The sequence below is a fragment of the Lolium rigidum genome, chromosome 1, assembly GCF_022539505.1.
Source record: "Lolium rigidum isolate FL_2022 chromosome 1, APGP_CSIRO_Lrig_0.1, whole genome shotgun sequence".
Taxonomy (NCBI): domain Eukaryota; kingdom Viridiplantae; phylum Streptophyta; class Magnoliopsida; order Poales; family Poaceae; genus Lolium; species Lolium rigidum.
The window spans coordinates 88,133,296-88,150,858 of record NC_061508.1 but is presented as its reverse complement, the minus strand read 5'-3'; the positions used below and the strand labels follow the sequence as shown (position 1 = coordinate 88,150,858).

Genomic DNA, 17,563 nt, shown 5'->3' with positions numbered 1-17,563 from the left:
ATTGTTCCTTGCATTTTTTGTTCCTGGTTTCTCGTGTAACAGTTTCACATGCTGAAGTTTTTGGCGGTTTACAAAATCTGTGGACATCATGTGCCTGATATTTTGCCTTGACTAAAATGCATGACATGTTATTTATCACAACACTTTCGTACCAATATTTACTCAGCTATCATGTGTAGTTATTTCCTGAACTCCTTATAAGGGCTTTCAGCTTCTTGCTTTGGAAATAGCTTCTGAACTCAATATGAACATACAAAGAAGTGTCATACATCAGGGAGTGGCGTTTTGGCACCCGGGAGCATGCTCCCGGTTTTTAAACTTTGTTTTAAATGCATTTTTAAAATGTTGAAAAATTTGAACACAAAATTTAGTGGATACATCTTGAAATTCTACACGTTCAAAAAGTGGTTTCACATAAAACCGACATTTTGAGTGCTATCGGTAAAAAAGACAAATTTTTGTGTAAAAAAAGGTTGTGTACAAGACGTTTTATTTGTCTTTTTTACACAAGTCACAAAAAATGTCGGTTTTTCGCAAAACTTTATGTTCCCACGTAAAATGTTGATACGTAAGCGAGAATTTTTTTGTTTGATTTTTTTGAACATTTTAAAATGTTTTTCCGGTGGCAGGAGCATATGCTCCCATGTGCCGAATTGAATTTCCGCATACATCATTCATTCACCAATGAATATATCCCATCAATTAAGAAGTATGATGGTACCTTCAAGATAGACAATACCACCCATATTCTCTGAAACTTCAAGGGACCCTTCAGTTTAAATATTCCAAACATATTCCAATTAGATGTCCTGAACATATTCTATATGGTTTGCTTTCGTTATCATGCCAGAAAACCCATAGATAATATTTTAAATATGAGTATGGATAGGTTTTTTTGTAATAGCTTTTTTGTGAAGCTTGTTTACGCTATTTACCATTTTTTTGCTTAGTTTTGCCTAGCTAAGCGTTTTTTTGTTAGATCTAGCAGTAGACCTGTGGCATTTAACTGACTCGGTGTGCATGTTTTGTTAGTCATTCTGGTGAAGATTTGAATTGTACAATTTCTCTTTGATTTGCTGTGGGAACTTTGATTTCTAGGTGGGAAACCCATGATATATATACACTTGAACAACTTGAAGTAGTGTTGCGGAACTGGAAGAGCAGCATATAGAAGACATAGTTACTGTGTGCTTGTTGCATCCTTTTGTTTATCTCTCATACTCCAATACTTGGAGTAAAGGATCACATGCTCTCAATTTTTTAACAAGTGTAATTTAGTTACTTATTTTGTATGTTCGCCGTAATTCTCGAATACGACAAATTGTACTATGTATGTGTTTGTACTGGGCTCAAATTGGGCACAAGTAATAATCAAAGTTGATGTATAAAGTATAATTTGTAATGTTCAAGGTTGGAAAATATAGTTGTCTGTCCTATACTAATTAATTTGTAGTTAAAATCCTCAATTGTGATGCAGGTCATAAGCTATGACATAAATATATGATATGATCTCACATAGATGACTATCAAAATATCATTAAAATGGACGGGCGCCGCAACGCGCGCTATCATGATCAAGTTTATATTAGGGCAAGCATTCATGGGTACACTTCAATGATCGATCGAAATCCCAACATTGGAGTGATCTTAGAGCATCCCTAGTGGTTCCTCTAAAGGGCCATCCAAAGACATTTAGATGGTCGTGAGGCAAAAATAGGCTCCCAGTGGTCTCTCTATCCCGTCCTCTAAATTTAGAGGAGCTCCCATATCCTCGCTCCATCCTCCAAATATAGAGGACGAAGCCACGACCATCTAAACCAAATTGCTGCCCCGCGCTTTCCTTCGCGCGCGCATCTGGAGACCAAAGAAGGCGAGAGCGTCTCCCGCTGGGCCGGTGGTGGCGCTGGGCGGCGGCTGAAATCGGACCCCGACGCTGGGCGGCGGCGCTAGGCGGCGGCCGAAATCGGACCCCGACGCTGGGCGGCGGCGCTGGCCGCGGCGCTGGACCCCGATGCGGACGGGACAATCTTCTCTGCTAGTTTTTGTACTGTGCTCCTAGTTTCTGTAGTATACTGAAATATGATTGAATTGCTGTTACTGAAATATGAATTGCATTGCCTATACTGAAATGTGATTGAATTGTTGTTGTTTGAAATATTACTAAACTATATGAGAGAGAATTTAGATGTCCTAGATATAGAGGAACCACTGAAAAATTGAGATCATCTAAAAAAGAATCTTTATAGATAGTCATCTATATGGAGATATAGAGGACCTCATTTAGAGGAACCACTAGAGATGCTCTTATAGTCTCTGAATCCGGCTTCAGTGAATATCTTCCTCCACTGTTCCTCGTCTCGCTCGCCGCCATCGACGCGCATCATCTGGACATCAAATAGAGCCTGCGTCTCCCTAAGAAGAATATTCTGCGACCCCCCAGACTCTACCACGGCATCGAAGATTATCACCTTCCCTCCACTAGGTATGGCTTCCTTGCACCGGCGTAATACCTTGACGGCATCTTCATCTTGCCACAGACACATAACCCACTGAAAAAAAGGAAGAACAAGATGGTACGTGTGTGTAAAAACTAAAGGACCAAACAACAAAGAACCTGTCTGGATGCAGTAGGTGTCCAGTGTCCTACGAGTGTGTACCTTGAGCAGAACAGCGTCGGCTGGTGGTATGTACTCAAACACGTCGCCAGCAACGAACTGGACGTTGTCACTGGTTGGTGCGCCGGCGACCACATGTGGAAGGTCTAGCACAGTGCACTTGACGTGCGGAAGGACCTTCGCGATGGATGCAGCTGCGGCGCCATGGCCACCGCCGGCGTCGACGAGCGAGCTCACGCCCTGAAAGACGCTACTGTGCTCCTTCAGGACGACCTCCATGACGAGGCGGCTGTCGGCGATCATGCCGGTCTGGAAAAGGCCACCTGTGCCGTTCTTTGCTGTCATCTCCGACCGTGTGCAGCCATGCGCCACCTCAAATAGTGTCATAGCTGACGCCCGCTCGTCAGTGAACCACTCCCCTATGCTGCAGAGAGCGGTCACAGACAGCGGGTCGACAAGCACACGAACAATGGGAGACTGGGTGCACAAGTTCTCGCCGTCTTCGACAAGGAGGCGGGAGACAAAGGTGAGCTTGTACCTGGCATCACCATCACAGCCTTCGACGGAGAAGATGCCAAAGACGGTGAGGGCTTGCATGAGCCGACGGAGATGGGAGTACTTCGTCGGGTGGATCCCGGTTTCAGTCGCAATGTCGGACAACGTGGCGACACCTCCGCGGCGATGTATGGCATCAGGGATGAGTAGATCTGTGGCAGCCCTGAGCGCTGCGGACTTGACGTACGCCATGGAGTGGTGGTAGAGCTCAAGTTGAGCTTGGAGCAAGTCCTCTGTACTCATCACATTGTTTTCAGTTTGGGCATGCACCTTACTATGTTTTTTATTCAACTGGTCCACGGGAAGGAGAGTTTAGCCATCTGAAATTTTCACTGGAAAAAACGCCAAAAAGAAGAATCATATAAGTGTTTTAAACTTTGGAAAATGATAGGAAGAAAAGAAACTAAAACAAGTCAAGGCATCTGCCTTGGAGAGAGCTTCTCAGGCCACGGCCCACGGGAGCGCCACATGCCTGCCGGAGTCGCGGCAAAGCTTGTGCAAATAAGGAATGGAGGGGGCGAGGGCGTTAAAGACCACGCGAGTGCCATGCTGTGTTGTGTGCCGAAAGCTGTGATAGTCCTAGGGGTCTTATAGAGGTGGTACGTGTACAGTTACTGCTCTTCCTTCCACCATGTAGTAAGCTATGTAAAATGCATGTATGCACTATTTTTGTGGGCAGGAAATTATGTCAGCTCTTTTTTCTTGCAATATATAGATATAAAAAGGGATGTCTGCATGGTTTTCACGGTACTACGATGGGTGAGGTAACTCCATACTACGAAAATGATCCTTCAACAAATCCATGGTACGGGAATGATTAATCAAGCACTATATCCTGGATCTGCGTAATCTTTCTTTTATATTGACGTGGGGTGATGTCTCTTTCATACAGTAAGTGGTATAATAATTTCGAAGCCTGGACTCTGCACTGGATATAATACAGACAGAAACGAAAGCAACACGTCGGAGAAAGCTGCAGATGCCCCTGGGCCGCACACTAGCCATGATATGAAAGTAGCGAAATAAGAGAAGCTGATACATGTTATTATTATTAGGTTTTAACTTCTTATCTAGGTCTAAAAATTCTATTCCTTGTAGGTAAATTTAAGCTCCTTTTGGAAGCTAGCTTTGGAGAGCCTATTTGAGGAGCTGGGCATCCATAATTCTCCCGTATACAAGAAAGGCTGAAAGTCTTTCATGCTAAGAAATATTAGCCAAAATAAAGTCCTGTCAGAAAAACGATGCAATCTTTGACTCCTCTTGCCTTCAAAGGTGAGCTCAAGGCCTGAAACGGGTTCTTCGCAGGCTGGGGTGATATATGTTTTGACTGCTTGCACCTAACATGGTGTTTGTCTTGAGTTTTTGCTAATTTGGAAATTGAAAAGGGAACTTTATGGTTACAGAAGAGTGGCAAACATTTTCATGTTTGTGACAACTATGTTGTTTTACGCTGTAAAGCTTGGATTGGTCCTGCGTAAATGTTTCCCAAAGAAGAAATTTATGATCATGGTACTTGGGCACATAATGGAAAAAAAACACATCACAGCTATTTTGTTAAATAGGTGATCGGTCGTACTGGTAAGGCACCAGACTCAACATGTCTGAATATATAGCAAGGAAAAAAAAATAGCGCACTAAACAAAATAGCGTGGCATTCCAAAATACGCTATGAAGATTATAACGTGCTAATAGCGCGCTATTTTACAAAATAGCGTTTGACAAAAAAAAATTAAAAATAACAAATATAGTATATATACTAAGGATTTCAGCAGCTTAAAAATTATCCACATCACAATGATCAACAAAGTAAATTACAAAGTCCTGGTCGCACTGAAAGTTAAAGATTTATCAGTCCAACAAGTAGATAAGTGGACAAGTAGATAACTAATTAACCTGCCAACATGCAAACAATTAAAGAGCCAACTACATAGCAGAAGTAGTAATTAAGCAAAATGAGATGAACTAGATGAAAATGCATTCATTCATCATCTGATTCAGAAGAAGAACCCCATATTGCATCTCATCATAATAAAAAATTAGAACCAACTTTTTTTTCTTAGGCAGATTGCACCAGTAGATCTTACTCGTTGTGATGTTGATTCTTCCTCTTCAACATATATGCGTCATATGAGGATGAGTGGGAATTGTTGATGTGCTTTTATGGTTTCTAACGGGTTGAATGACTACGTTTAGAATGAGGATTTTGGAAGCTCGTGGATCAAAAGATCCAACATAGCTAGTCGGCTGCTCCATTTTCTTGTAGAAAATAGCACCACTACAACGCTATAAAATAGCACCGCTATAACGCTACGAAAAATAGCGCGCATAGCGCCGCTAATAGCGTGATTAGCGCCATAGCGAGCCAAATGTGCATAGCGTAGCGTTCACTCTCCAAATACGCTATAGCGCCGCTATAACGCCGAAATAGAGTGCTATTTTTTTTGTTGATATATAGAGGCATCTAGTAGATATGCTAAGTTCCAGTCTAGCTGTATGAGGGCTTGCATGAGCCGATGGAGGTGGGAGTACTTCATTGGGTGGATCCCAGTTTCAGTGGCAAAATCGGACAACCTGGCGACACGCCGACACCTCCGTCACTCCGTGGCGATGTATGGAGCCGGGGATGTGTAGATTTGTGGAAGCCCTGGGCGCCACAGACTTGACATACGCCATGGAGTGGTTGGTAGAGCTCAAGTTGAGCTTGGAGCAAGCCCTTTGTGTTCATCACATCGTTTTCAGTTTGGGTATGCACCGTACTATGTTTTTTTTTCAATTGGTCACCGGGGAGGTGAATTTGCCCACCTGAAAATCTATGCAAGTTCACATATATAAAAAGGGATGTCTGCATGGTTTTCAAGGTACTAGAGCGGCTGCTCCATGCTACGAAAATGATCCTTCAACAACTAGTACATGGTATGAAAATGATTACACAAGCACGATAACCTGGATATGCGGATCTACGTGGGGTGATGTCTCTTTCATATAGTATGTGGTATAATGATTTCGAGGCCTGGACTCTGCACTTGGATAATACAGACAGAAACGAAAGCAAAACAGGCTATGGATGGCCTCGGTCAGTACAGACTACAGAGGCTATGTCGTTCTACTATGTTATGATAAACTCATCCTTTTGGAGCTTTTCGTAAGTTGTAATGTATATTGTCACTCTTGGCATTATTTTCCTGCCTCATACTCTAGGGGATGTACTTCCTCTGGCTTATACAATCAACGACCTTTAGCTTCTCTTGGAATTGTTAATACAACTGTTATGGCTTCGTTCTTCATTGTGGTTATCCTAATTTCATGGATCTCAGCAATTTCCATCTTGTCTTATTTCAATTTCAAAGAATATTAGACTGCTATGTAATGCTACATCCGTTCCGTAAAGTAAGTTAGCCTGCCAGAGATCACTCGCTACGCCATCACCTCTGTGATGGAAGAGTACTAGTTCCATGGTTATATGCTATACATGATTTCCTACTGCTGTATGCCTGTAGCTGAACTATTTTAGTTTCCTGCTTCTGGTTCTGTAATGATGTTACACTTTTGGTTTCATGCTGTAGATGATTATGCTATAGATGATTTCCTGCTTGTGTTTTCTGGGTGTAGCTCCCTTTTTGATTAAGAAAAACAAAATCCAAACGTGAATAGCTTCCAATTTTCTTGTCTGTGTTTTCCTGAACTTTCCAACCCATAAAATACAGTCTTCCCCTACTTCTCGATCCTATTTTTAGTCAATGACACACGGGACCCCTATTGCCTGAAGCTTTGCCCCTTGTTCTAGGCCGTGATTTCATCTGTGCACTAAACTATTTCCTCCGATGGACCGCCGTCCGACTTGCTCTGAGTGTGGCGACGCGATCTAAGCGAGGCAGCCCTGGCGCCCGGTCTTGTAGCTAGAAGCAGACCTCACTTCCTCCTGGTCCAACGCAGGCGCTTCCTAAGAGTGTGTCTGACCGGCGCTTGCTGGGCATGTTTGACTGCGCCAATGAGGTGCCTCTCGCCGCCACCCTTGGCTTCCTTTGTCGCTGCCATCATCTCCCTGGCAAAAAGGTATTACCATTCATTTAGTCATATTGTGATTGGTAAGGTATCAGTCTCACTATGACATGCCCCCTTCTTCAAGCCAACGAACACCACATGCAAGTCCCTCTTCTCCTTCATATATCTCCATAAGTTGGAGTAACAAAAAAAGGACCTTTTAGTCGATCTCCTGAGCATAAACCAAATCGTTTTTTTTTTGTGAGAGGTTCGTCACTCTTCTCAACGATGTACACTTTCTGAAAACTTCATAGTATGTCCCATATGAGATAAATTTCTCGGCAACTAGTACAACTTTGAATACACCCACTGGATCGGTTTAACAGGCGCACACTTAGTTTCAGACAAATTTTGACCATTAGTTTGCTCAACAAAATATAAATTTTATGTCTACAACATTTATACCATTAGTTTCATATTTAAATAGCTTTCCAATGATATAGTTGTTGTGACATAAATTCTATATTTTATTGATCAAAATAATGGTCACAACAATTTCTTAAACTACGTGTGGTCATGTTAAACCGATCCGGATGGAGTGTCTTTTTTATTCTTAAAGATGGGTACAAATGATCCAGATGGAGTATTTTTTTATTCTTAAAGATGGGTACAAATATTATTTTCCTCCACTCTTAGGGAACTGAACTATACTATTGCCATGTTTCGAAGGCATCTGCACACTTAAAGTGGGAATATCATAGATGCCAAAGGTCTTCCTTCCTTTCATTCTTTTAGGGACTCCATAACCTCAAGCTCTTGGATCCTATGCATAAATCGCATATTGGTGTCATCAAAAGAGGGCTATCTAGTTCAAGCATAGTGTTGCCATTCCCACCATTGAATAACCAAAGTAATCTCTCCATATCTTCTTGATATCCTCATGTTTCACAAGTCGGCCAGCTTTATCCTTGATAAATTTTATTTGATTGAGTTCCATTGTCTTCGTCCCGTGATTTTTTTCTATCTTGTAGACGTTCTTTTTGCCTTCCTTTGTGCCTAGTCGCTGATATAGGTCAGCATCATCCTGTCCCTCTTTGCTTCACTCACATCTCTCTTACTATCTTCTTGGCCTCTTTATACCTCTCCACATTGCTTGTGCTTCTACCATGATGCCAATTATTGTAGGCAGTCCTCCCAGAATTGCTTCTTTATACTCATATCAAGCCCTACTTTGTGGGGCATAAGGACTAATAACATTCTAGAGTTAATGACTAGTTTGACAAGGTTAATCCCGTCCCATGTATCCGAACGTTCACTACCCTCTTTTCCTGAGTACCCGCAAAAAATCTGCGCGTTCTGTATTAACCTTAAAAGGAAGAAAGGGCCGCCAAATGGCTACAACACCACACACATCCAAGACAAGGCCACCAGCTACAACACACTCCTACAACAGGCAGGCAAAGCTCGCCTTACCCAAACCTTTAGTCAAAAATAGCAAGGAGGCAGAACACCGAGCCTCAAGACCATGTCACAACCAGACCAAAAAGCACACAAGCACCAAAACTCCAAGGCTGCCCAGACCAACATACTCCTACTCATGCGCATAGAGGATCGGCAAGCAGATGGCAGGATCCAACCAAACTTTTGGAAGCTGCCGACTAGGGAGTACCCTTTTTGAGGCTCTTGTCTATCAGGAAGCCCACTGTTCCTATTTCCAACCACGCATGAATATCAAAGCCATCTAACCAGTATTATCTTCTTTTCCATTAATAACGCGAAAACTGCTACCCGTCATCTCATTGTCCACAACAATTGAAGAACATGTTCCGTCCAAGAATTGCTTTGTATGACCACTTTTTATTCTTTTTATTATGCCTCTTGTATACAATTACATATGTCGTCCCCCGGTCACAGCCATTGTTTCTGCCGTGGGATTTTACATCTACAAACTGGCTGCTAATCTGGCTTTCTATACATTCCACATGTTGGTAGACGGAAGATCAGTTAACTTTAGTAAACAAAGAATACAGAAACACATGACCGCCAATTTGCGCTTGTTTTTTCTTCCCAGTCCAGAATATGCAGACAAGGGAAACATCTCATTTTGCTAGTCTCCTGCTTCCTTTTCATGATGAGGGCCTAATTTAGGACTCAGAGAGGAAACTCTTTCTGAAGGACGTCAAGGTTGCGGGAATCACATGCAGCAATCATATCGCTGCGTGAAGCATTACTGATTGGAAAGGGAAAACATGTTAGTAAGTTAAAATCATTAAGAGAACATTCATGTTAACATGGATATAAAACAAGCGAACAAGACATACCCAAGAGAAATTCTCAAGTACTGCCAGGCATTGTCAGCTTTTGGATTCATGGAAACCGCCCTTACATAGTATCGAATAGAATCCTCATACAGACCCTGCATAGAAAGCAGCTTAGAAAACAACCGTCACAAGAGGAGTTATACGCGGAAAATCATTATTTATTATATAATAAATGAACTTTTGTGTTCGAGGCTGTTATCACATCACTAGATATAGATAAATTTCAGTGTTCATCATTCAGAAGTTTGGTAAATTAGTACCACCTCCGCCCCAAAATATCAGCCGACCAAAACATCTTATATTTTGGAACAGAGGAATAGTTCACATTGTAACCGTTTGACCTTTATAAACAATTATGATGAAACATTGTACAAAAATACCCAGAAATTTCATGATACTGATGAAAAAACGTGATAACAAGACACAACCATTTCAATACTAAAAGTAAAAGCATGCAAACTCACTTATAAAGATAGCAAGCATGTCAGTGGACCAGTCGAGTAATGTTAACACAATATGTGTTTTCTTATTTCGCATCACAAAGTATTTGTGAAAAATGCAATCGCACAGCCAGCAAAATAAGCAACTGATGGTTGTGCTTGACAAGAATTACCTGGTTGGCGTAGCTGATCCCCATATTAGCCCATGCACGGACATAGTTGGGCTTCAAGTCCAGAGCCTAAAATAAGAACAGACAATTTGGAATTAGTTCCAGGCACTACGCTTGCACTCCTTAAATAAACCCTAGGGTATTTGTACACCACAATCAACAACAATAATAATGAAGACATGATATTCATTAGTCTATAGTATTTTCTGTAATGCATACTAAGATGGTTTGGAGGTCATACACTTTTTACTAATAAAATAAGTGAAGGCTGCAAAAAACATGTGTCTGTAGGATGGGATAACAAATTAATGGCATCACATCGCATTACAAATGATCTGATTACATCCCATCAGATATACTAGCATGCAACTTGAACTATTGAAGCAAACGCAATGTTGCTCTCACTGATGCAGAAACTTTATCGACATTCCACAGAAGGAGCTACAAGCCCAAGTTTGTGAATTCGACATTAGTTTCCATTTGTCAATCTGTCCATCGATTAATCATTTCAACAAGTCAAACATGTATTGATGTATAGAGACATTACATTATGAAATGATTTCTGTCAGACAAGAGATCATGGTGTGCTTTTGCAGTTTGAACATAAGCGAGTGCAACTGCCAGAATATTCCTTCAGAAGGAATTGCCGGAGCCAATGATATAGAAAAAATGCTGTACTTCTTAAACCAAGCATATAAATACACTAATAAACAGGACAAAACTTTCACCAAATTTGTAAGTTCAAGCATGTTCCAACAACTAATTACCTGCTGATATGCCAGCACGGCATCAGCACTCTGGATGCTGTTTGCTTGAGTCGCACCAAGCTTGTTCCAGAGAGAATAGTCTTGTGGTTTCAGCTGTAGTGCCGTCTTAAATGAAGCTATAGCTTTATCATATTCTCTTGATAAATTGTACAAGACACCCAGAACTATATGAACATCAGCATCCTCAGGCGACATCTGAGCAGCTTCGTTGAACAATCTAACAACCTGGTGGAAAGTATTTTAGTATGCCAAAATAATATTTTAGTAACATCAGAAAACAAATTGTACACGACACATGATCGCGGCTAATAATATACCTTGCTGAAAGGTAAAATAATTTAGTCAACAGAGTGCTAGATCATAAAACTGAGATAGTTATACATAACACCATTTGGAAGCTGGAGACGGAAGGATTTAACATATACATTAAATTGACCATCCACATTATGAAATATAAATCACTCACTTACATCTGGACCATAAGGTGAATCAATTTGGTTTTGAGGGGCGAGACCCCCATATTTTGGATGATTCTGAAGCCACCTCGAAAGATATCTCAATGCTTCTCCCTGCTCCAATTCTGCAGCAATAGCATAGAAGAAACAAATCCTCTCATGTTAGTATATACAAATATAAAGTATGTAAATTTAAAAGTCCTATTCTTCAAATTCCATGCTTTAGTAGAGCTTTGGTATATTATATTAGAACATGATATGGGCACAATTATTAAACACTAGAGAGAAGGCTTGTAGCATGGAAAAGCTTTCTTTAACTATTACAGAAAATATAGAAAAAAATCTGGAAGATTGATTAGTTCAGTCATCTACAGTTCCTGGTAAAAATATCTGGCACAAAGCAGAAACCTGTTTACTCCCAATCCTAATTTCTATCACTTCATTTCTTATAAGAGCATCAGCAGATTAAGCAGGATACTGAATTACTTTCATAAATAACACCCACCGTTTGTGTGACTGACACCAAGAGCAAGAAGAACTTCCAGGTTTGTAGGATTAGCCTCCTGTGCCCGCAGCATTGCTGCGATGGCCTGAAAGAAAGAAACAAGTTAAAAAATTGCAGACTCCTTAAGCAAAGAAGCATGGGGCCCAGCCCATAGATCTTAAGGTTTTCAGAATTTGCAAGAATTTGATATTTTTATATTTTGTAGATATGCATATGTAGGTCTTGCAAGGTATACAAAACTTCACTAGAGTATGGTTTTCATCACTAGTCACAAGAATGAGCACAATGCATCAGAAAAATCACGTAACAACTGTCGAATTCAGACACCCTGAATATGTTTGGGCAGCATTGGCCTTTCAGACTTCTTAAAACGACATTCTCAAAGATGATATAACTAAAGCTCAGTCTTGAATAATCGTGATGCACAAACACAACCAATACATCCAGGCTGGACTACCATAATGAGATCAATCGGTACGACCATAATGCCAAACATGTACTCTAATACTTGGCATATGAATATCAGAAATGTCACAGCATCGAACATTAATGAGCGAGGCACAATTACCTGTTGGTCATCGTCATTTTCGGCATGTGTTACTCCAAGCAACCTCCAACCTTCAGCATTATCAGGATTCTTCAAAACTTCAGCCTCTAAAGCAAGAGCAGCTTCACTTAAGAGGCCCTTCCGAAAGAGCTCCTGTCCTTCCTGCATTGGATTAGGGTGACCAACATATGGATTCATCTCAGAGAAAACATAAACCCCTCGAGCAGCACCCGAACTTTGTTTGGAAGCTGACAATTGGTTCTGAAACCTACAAGCAATTTGCACAATAATAGTTAATGGCCTATGCATAAGGGCTTCCGTAAACCAGAACCGTAAGTTTTTTGGTAATCTGACATAAAGATTGGTCAGACAACCTATCAAGAAAGAAGCAACAGAGGTCGACTCAATGCTAACACTATTAGCAAAGACATGGAGAAACAAGGGGACTTGTACTTACTCGTCTGCCCATGGATCAGCAGAGCTTTCACCAAAAGCCCCTCCACTGAACTCCTCTGCCCAGTCATCATCCACATGCAATTTGGAGAACTCATCAACCCACTTCTCATTGAGCCCACCCTGATTCTGTTCACTAGAGAACTCATTAACCCACTTATCTGCACCTTGTGAAAGCTGGAGAAATATCATGAGGCAAAATCATCAGAGCCCAGCAGATATAAGTGTGAAAGATGAGTCAGTGTGATATTGCTAAATGATAATACAATGCCATGATAAACCAGTTCCCTATTTTATTTACATTGCCCGCAGAAAGCTAGAATCCAATTAAGTATGCCATACATTGATTTACAGACATCCATCTCTCTGGTGACAACTAACCCCCCATTTAGCACGCCATACAATTATTTACATGCGTCCACCTCTCTGGTATTACCTCTTCATGCGCAAACTGATCTGCCCAAGTGTTAGCATTAGCATTGTACTGTGTTTGAAATTCATCAGCCCAGCCACTGGATTGGGATGCTGAACCTTGTTTTACTTCATTATCTTCTATAATAAGTTCACCACGGCTCATCTTTGAAACAAACTGGAAGAATTTTGAATTCTTCCAAAAAAAAGGAAAAAAGAAAGTATCATCAGGTGCTTAAGACAGGATGATCACGATTTCCATATATGCTATAGCATAACAAGGGTAGAAGAAATACAGTTGGTTGACTTAATGTCTAGAAACATTCGTATTATTGGTAAGAGACACAGACTTAAGAAAGTGTTAACATGAATACATGATCCATTATCCACAAAATTTGTGTTTGAAACATGAAATGAAATAGACTGCCCGTAGATGATAAATAAATAGGATTTAATATATTCAACTTGCACTACAAAAATTAGCATTTTTGGCATAAACAGAATTGTTGGAGAACATATAAGAAGATATGGCACGATAATCAATAGTGGCATCATACACTGATATGAGTAAACAATGCATCAGTTATCAGCAAATGCTAGGTCATCTCTGCTTATCCAATACAGGCTCCCCTCTATCACTTGGAAAGCAACGTCCTATTTTAGGAGGTCTGCTCTGATTTTTGGAGGATTCATTCAGGTGATTAAGGCATGCTGGACTTGTTCTAGAACATTTAGGTTTAGCCTAACATATGAAGATGCAATCATATCACTGCAGATATAAACGAGCAGGATAGTTCCTTGTGAAAGAAAGGAAATGTAAGCCATGTACATAAATCGACACCTAGGCTACAAATAAATATGGATGAGTTATGGTTCAAGCAAATTTTCACTACGGGTAAACACAATGTGCAAACAAAACAAAATTATATGGAACAAGTCAGGTCATCATATATACCTGAAACTTTGGGTCATTGTTACTTGATAATGTTTCTGCAAGCATACGGGATTGCTGCATAGCTGCAAGATTCGCCATGTTCGCCCCTCCCATCTGACCCATGGCCATCTGAGACTGATGCTGAAACAACATAAAAGCACACAGCACAATTTAAGCCAGGTATCACATAAACTAATACATTGCTGCAGAAGGATATCGAAATATGATAAGTATGGAGATTATCATTCATAAAATTACAAGTCTTTGTTTTGTTCACAAAATCTAGTCAATAGTTGACACATGTTCAAAGAATTTGATCGTTTGTCACCTTTCTAGAATAACCACATGAAATAAAAGAAAAATCTATATTTACATGAGACTATTTTAGATTTATTTCCAAATGCAATATACTCAAGTATTCAAAGATATCATAATATCTAGCTTAAGGGGTAGAGTTGAGGAAAGATCAGAATACAATCAGGTAGCCATAGCTGGCATACAAAACTGCATATCTTTCTCATACAAACTTGGATCCATTATCTTACTGTTTTTTTGAGTTTCCTCTTGGATATTTGCTATTTACTCAAGAAAAAAGAAAAGAAATAATTCTACAAGGTTAACATAATATTATTATTACAAGTGGAACATACTCAAGAATACTGCAGGTTTAGGCACATGGTGCAGATACAAATAAAATTCAGAATTGCATTTGGTTACGTGGATAGCCAGATATCATCATTTACTGGACTAGATTCAATTGAATATAAAGCCTTCAATTATGATATAGAATCGTATGGACAAAGATAACATCCAGAAGGAAAGTCAATATCCAAATTCAGATCATATCTGATATAATAATGAAAGTATTACTCAGATAAAACTGCAGCAATTGCAGCATAGGTGTATGGGCCTATGGTCAAACGATATCTTCAGCATGGTCAAACTTGTTTCTAGGATGTCTTGTGTGCTCAAATGATTAGTATGAATAACGAAGAAAATGCTTCTGAATTTATAAGGCTCTGACCTGTTCAAACTCAGAGGCCCAACCATTGGGACCATATTGCTGCTCAAACGAGCGTGCCCAACCCTCAGGGTTATTATGTTGCTTGCCGAACTCAGTAATCCAACCCTCAGGATTGTTGTTTTGCTTGCCGAACTCAGTAACCCAACCCTCAGGGTTATTATTTTGCTTGCCGAACTCAGCAGCCCAATTATTTGCAGCATTGTGCATTGGGCCAGATCGCAAAGCACTTTGGGATTGATTCCAGTACTCCTCCATCTCTGGATATGGCCCATGCAGGGGATTTTTCGTTCGATAACTATTGTCAATATCAAGAGAATGCAGCAATGTGTTTACCTGATATAAATAATAAGTGTTATATTCAGGAACATATTTTTTCCTAAGAAACATTGATTAAAAAAAACATAAACAGCACGCAGAACTTAGAATGTCAAGCAAGTTAAAAGGAAGCTACGTGCTAATCTAATGGAAAAAAGGAAAGAACTAAGTGCTTGAACAACTTCGTATGGTCTAAGGCAGTCTCCATAGTCACAAAAGGTAGGAAGATTGCAAGTTAACCTGTGCTTGTATATATTCTTCAGGTTGATCAGCCAAAATATGGCGTGCCATTATGCAGCTACGATCACGTATACATTGTTTGTCACCTTCAGACAAACCAAGAGCTGGTATTGGGACAGGTTGAAATGGCACACCAGCTCGGCCACTTGAAAGAAATGAATGCAGAACACCAGATAAGACCCTTTGTGGTGGACCTAGAACATACGTTAGGAGTCAGCGGGATGTGCTGTATTCAGGTACCATGCGCTGAAAAGACAACAATTCAGTAAACAGAAAGGCTATGACACAGAAATCTACCATCCAAGGCTGGTCCAACTGGTCCAAAGGTAGTGCCTGCATTGTTATAAATTTGATCAAACTCCGCAAAGCTTGCGTCTGGCCCTCCAAACGCAGACTGCCCCGGAGGACGAAAAGAATCTACCCAATCATTCGCAGGACCCCCGCGAGTGAAGTCAGCACCCTGCAAGTGTTCGGTTACAGTTAGGAATGGCCAAAGGCAGACAAAGGACAGTGTTCAGAATCAGCATTACCCGTGCAAATGGTCGTTGATCTTGCTTGAACTCATTCTCAGAACCCGGGATGGTAGACAGTGGAGCGGCTGTGCCATAGTCAGACGTAGTCGGAACATTGGCCGAGGCGCCAGGAAGCCCCTTTAGTGACTGCACAAAAAAATGTTTATAAACAATGTTTTCTTGGAGTTGAGCTATGATTTTTCGATACATTTCGATTTTCACCATCCAAATATGTCCAATTAAATCCACGCATATTATTAATGGAGGAACATGGAAACTGGTTGGGACAAAAATGACGCCTTCATATATGGCAGATGACTAGTAATTTTCATCAAAATTAGTAGGTCAATCAGAAATTCTCAGAGAAATAAATTCACGGGAGACTTAAATTGGTGACATGAGCACACTTCTGGTCCAGGCATCTAAACAGGTTAGAATTGTTCACGGTAGCATTAAATAGGTTAGAATTGTAGCATGTTGAACTCTTTTAACCTACTCGCTTCTCTCCCTTTTTTTGAACAATATGGCAGCATGGCACGGGAGCAAGAGGAGCCTGCTGATATTAAAACAAACTAATGTGTAGCTTGAAATCTACAAACCACTCAAGTACCTCGCCATAACGTTGAACACGGTTTCATAGCAAGTTGAAGGGGAACACATAGATATAACCTTGAACAATTAGTCGCTCTGGCCCGTCTAGACAGTCTAAACCCACACACCACACAATCAGAGACATGCTAAAGCACAGCCCACGAATCGACCATATCGGTCAACGCATATAGACTTAGGATACAGCGCGCACTAGCCTCGCACAGCAGAAGTAGCATATGAGCACCAAAAACCTAAAGAACGCTAATTGATCCAGGTCCAGGCATCACCGCGGCAGCAGCAGGGAGTAACCATCTAAAGCTCGAGAGGCTGAGATAGGGCTAGGGTCTATTTACCTCCGCCTTGTTGGACTGGCCGAGGAGGGCGTTGGCGAGGGCGCCGAATGGGTTGGAGGAGGACGCCCCGTCGGGGGCGCAGCTGTTCTGGCCGGTGATGAGGTGGCGTGTCCCCATCTCCGCCGAAGGCTCCCGCCGGCAGCGGGGGGCGGTGCTCCGATCGCCGGCGACGGGAGGCGGTCGGACGGAGGAGATGTGGAAGGAGTCGTGCTGCGCTGTGGCGGGTGTGGGGAGGAGTAGTAAGCTGTTGGTGTTGGACCCGATAAGTCCAGGTCGCGTCTGATTTTTTATGTACGTATACGTATGGGTCGTTGGGAACGGGTTTTTTTTCGTTCACACGTATATCTATATCTATACCTAATAATAAAGGAGCT

The 17,563-nt window shown here is 41.1% G+C and overlaps 2 protein-coding genes across 3 annotated transcripts; both read right to left on the bottom strand.

The window, feature by feature from the left end:
• Positions 1-1,598: 1,598 nt before the first annotated feature.
• LOC124677273 (acetylserotonin O-methyltransferase 3-like) lies at positions 1,599-3,434 on the bottom strand. Its single transcript, XM_047213279.1, has 3 exons — positions 2,658-3,434; positions 2,308-2,549; positions 1,599-1,650 (listed from the first exon to the last, which is right to left on the bottom strand). The coding sequence occupies exons 1-3, from the start codon at positions 3,411-3,413 to the stop codon at positions 1,599-1,601; spliced, it is 1,050 nt and encodes a 349-aa protein (XP_047069235.1). The 5' UTR covers positions 3,414-3,434.
• A 5,564-nt stretch (positions 3,435-8,998) lies between these two features.
• Positions 8,999-17,375, bottom strand: LOC124691303 (peroxisome biogenesis protein 5-like). Of its 2 annotated transcripts, XM_047224609.1 has the most exons (15): positions 17,190-17,372; positions 16,264-16,392; positions 16,031-16,193; positions 15,734-15,927; positions 15,179-15,511; positions 14,176-14,295; positions 13,246-13,416; positions 12,814-12,986; positions 12,378-12,624; positions 11,810-11,894; positions 11,320-11,429; positions 10,850-11,074; positions 10,086-10,151; positions 9,473-9,567; positions 8,999-9,381 (listed from the first exon to the last, which is right to left on the bottom strand). In XM_047224609.1, the coding sequence occupies exons 1-15, from the start codon at positions 17,304-17,306 to the stop codon at positions 9,303-9,305; spliced, it is 2,307 nt and encodes a 768-aa protein (XP_047080565.1). In that variant the 5' UTR covers positions 17,307-17,372; the 3' UTR covers positions 8,999-9,302. The 2 variants fall into 2 exon arrangements, with proteins under 2 accessions (XP_047080565.1, XP_047080630.1); XM_047224674.1 differs by lacking the exon at positions 13,246-13,416 and having other exon boundaries at positions 17,190-17,375.
• Between the last annotated feature and the right edge of the window lie 188 nt (positions 17,376-17,563).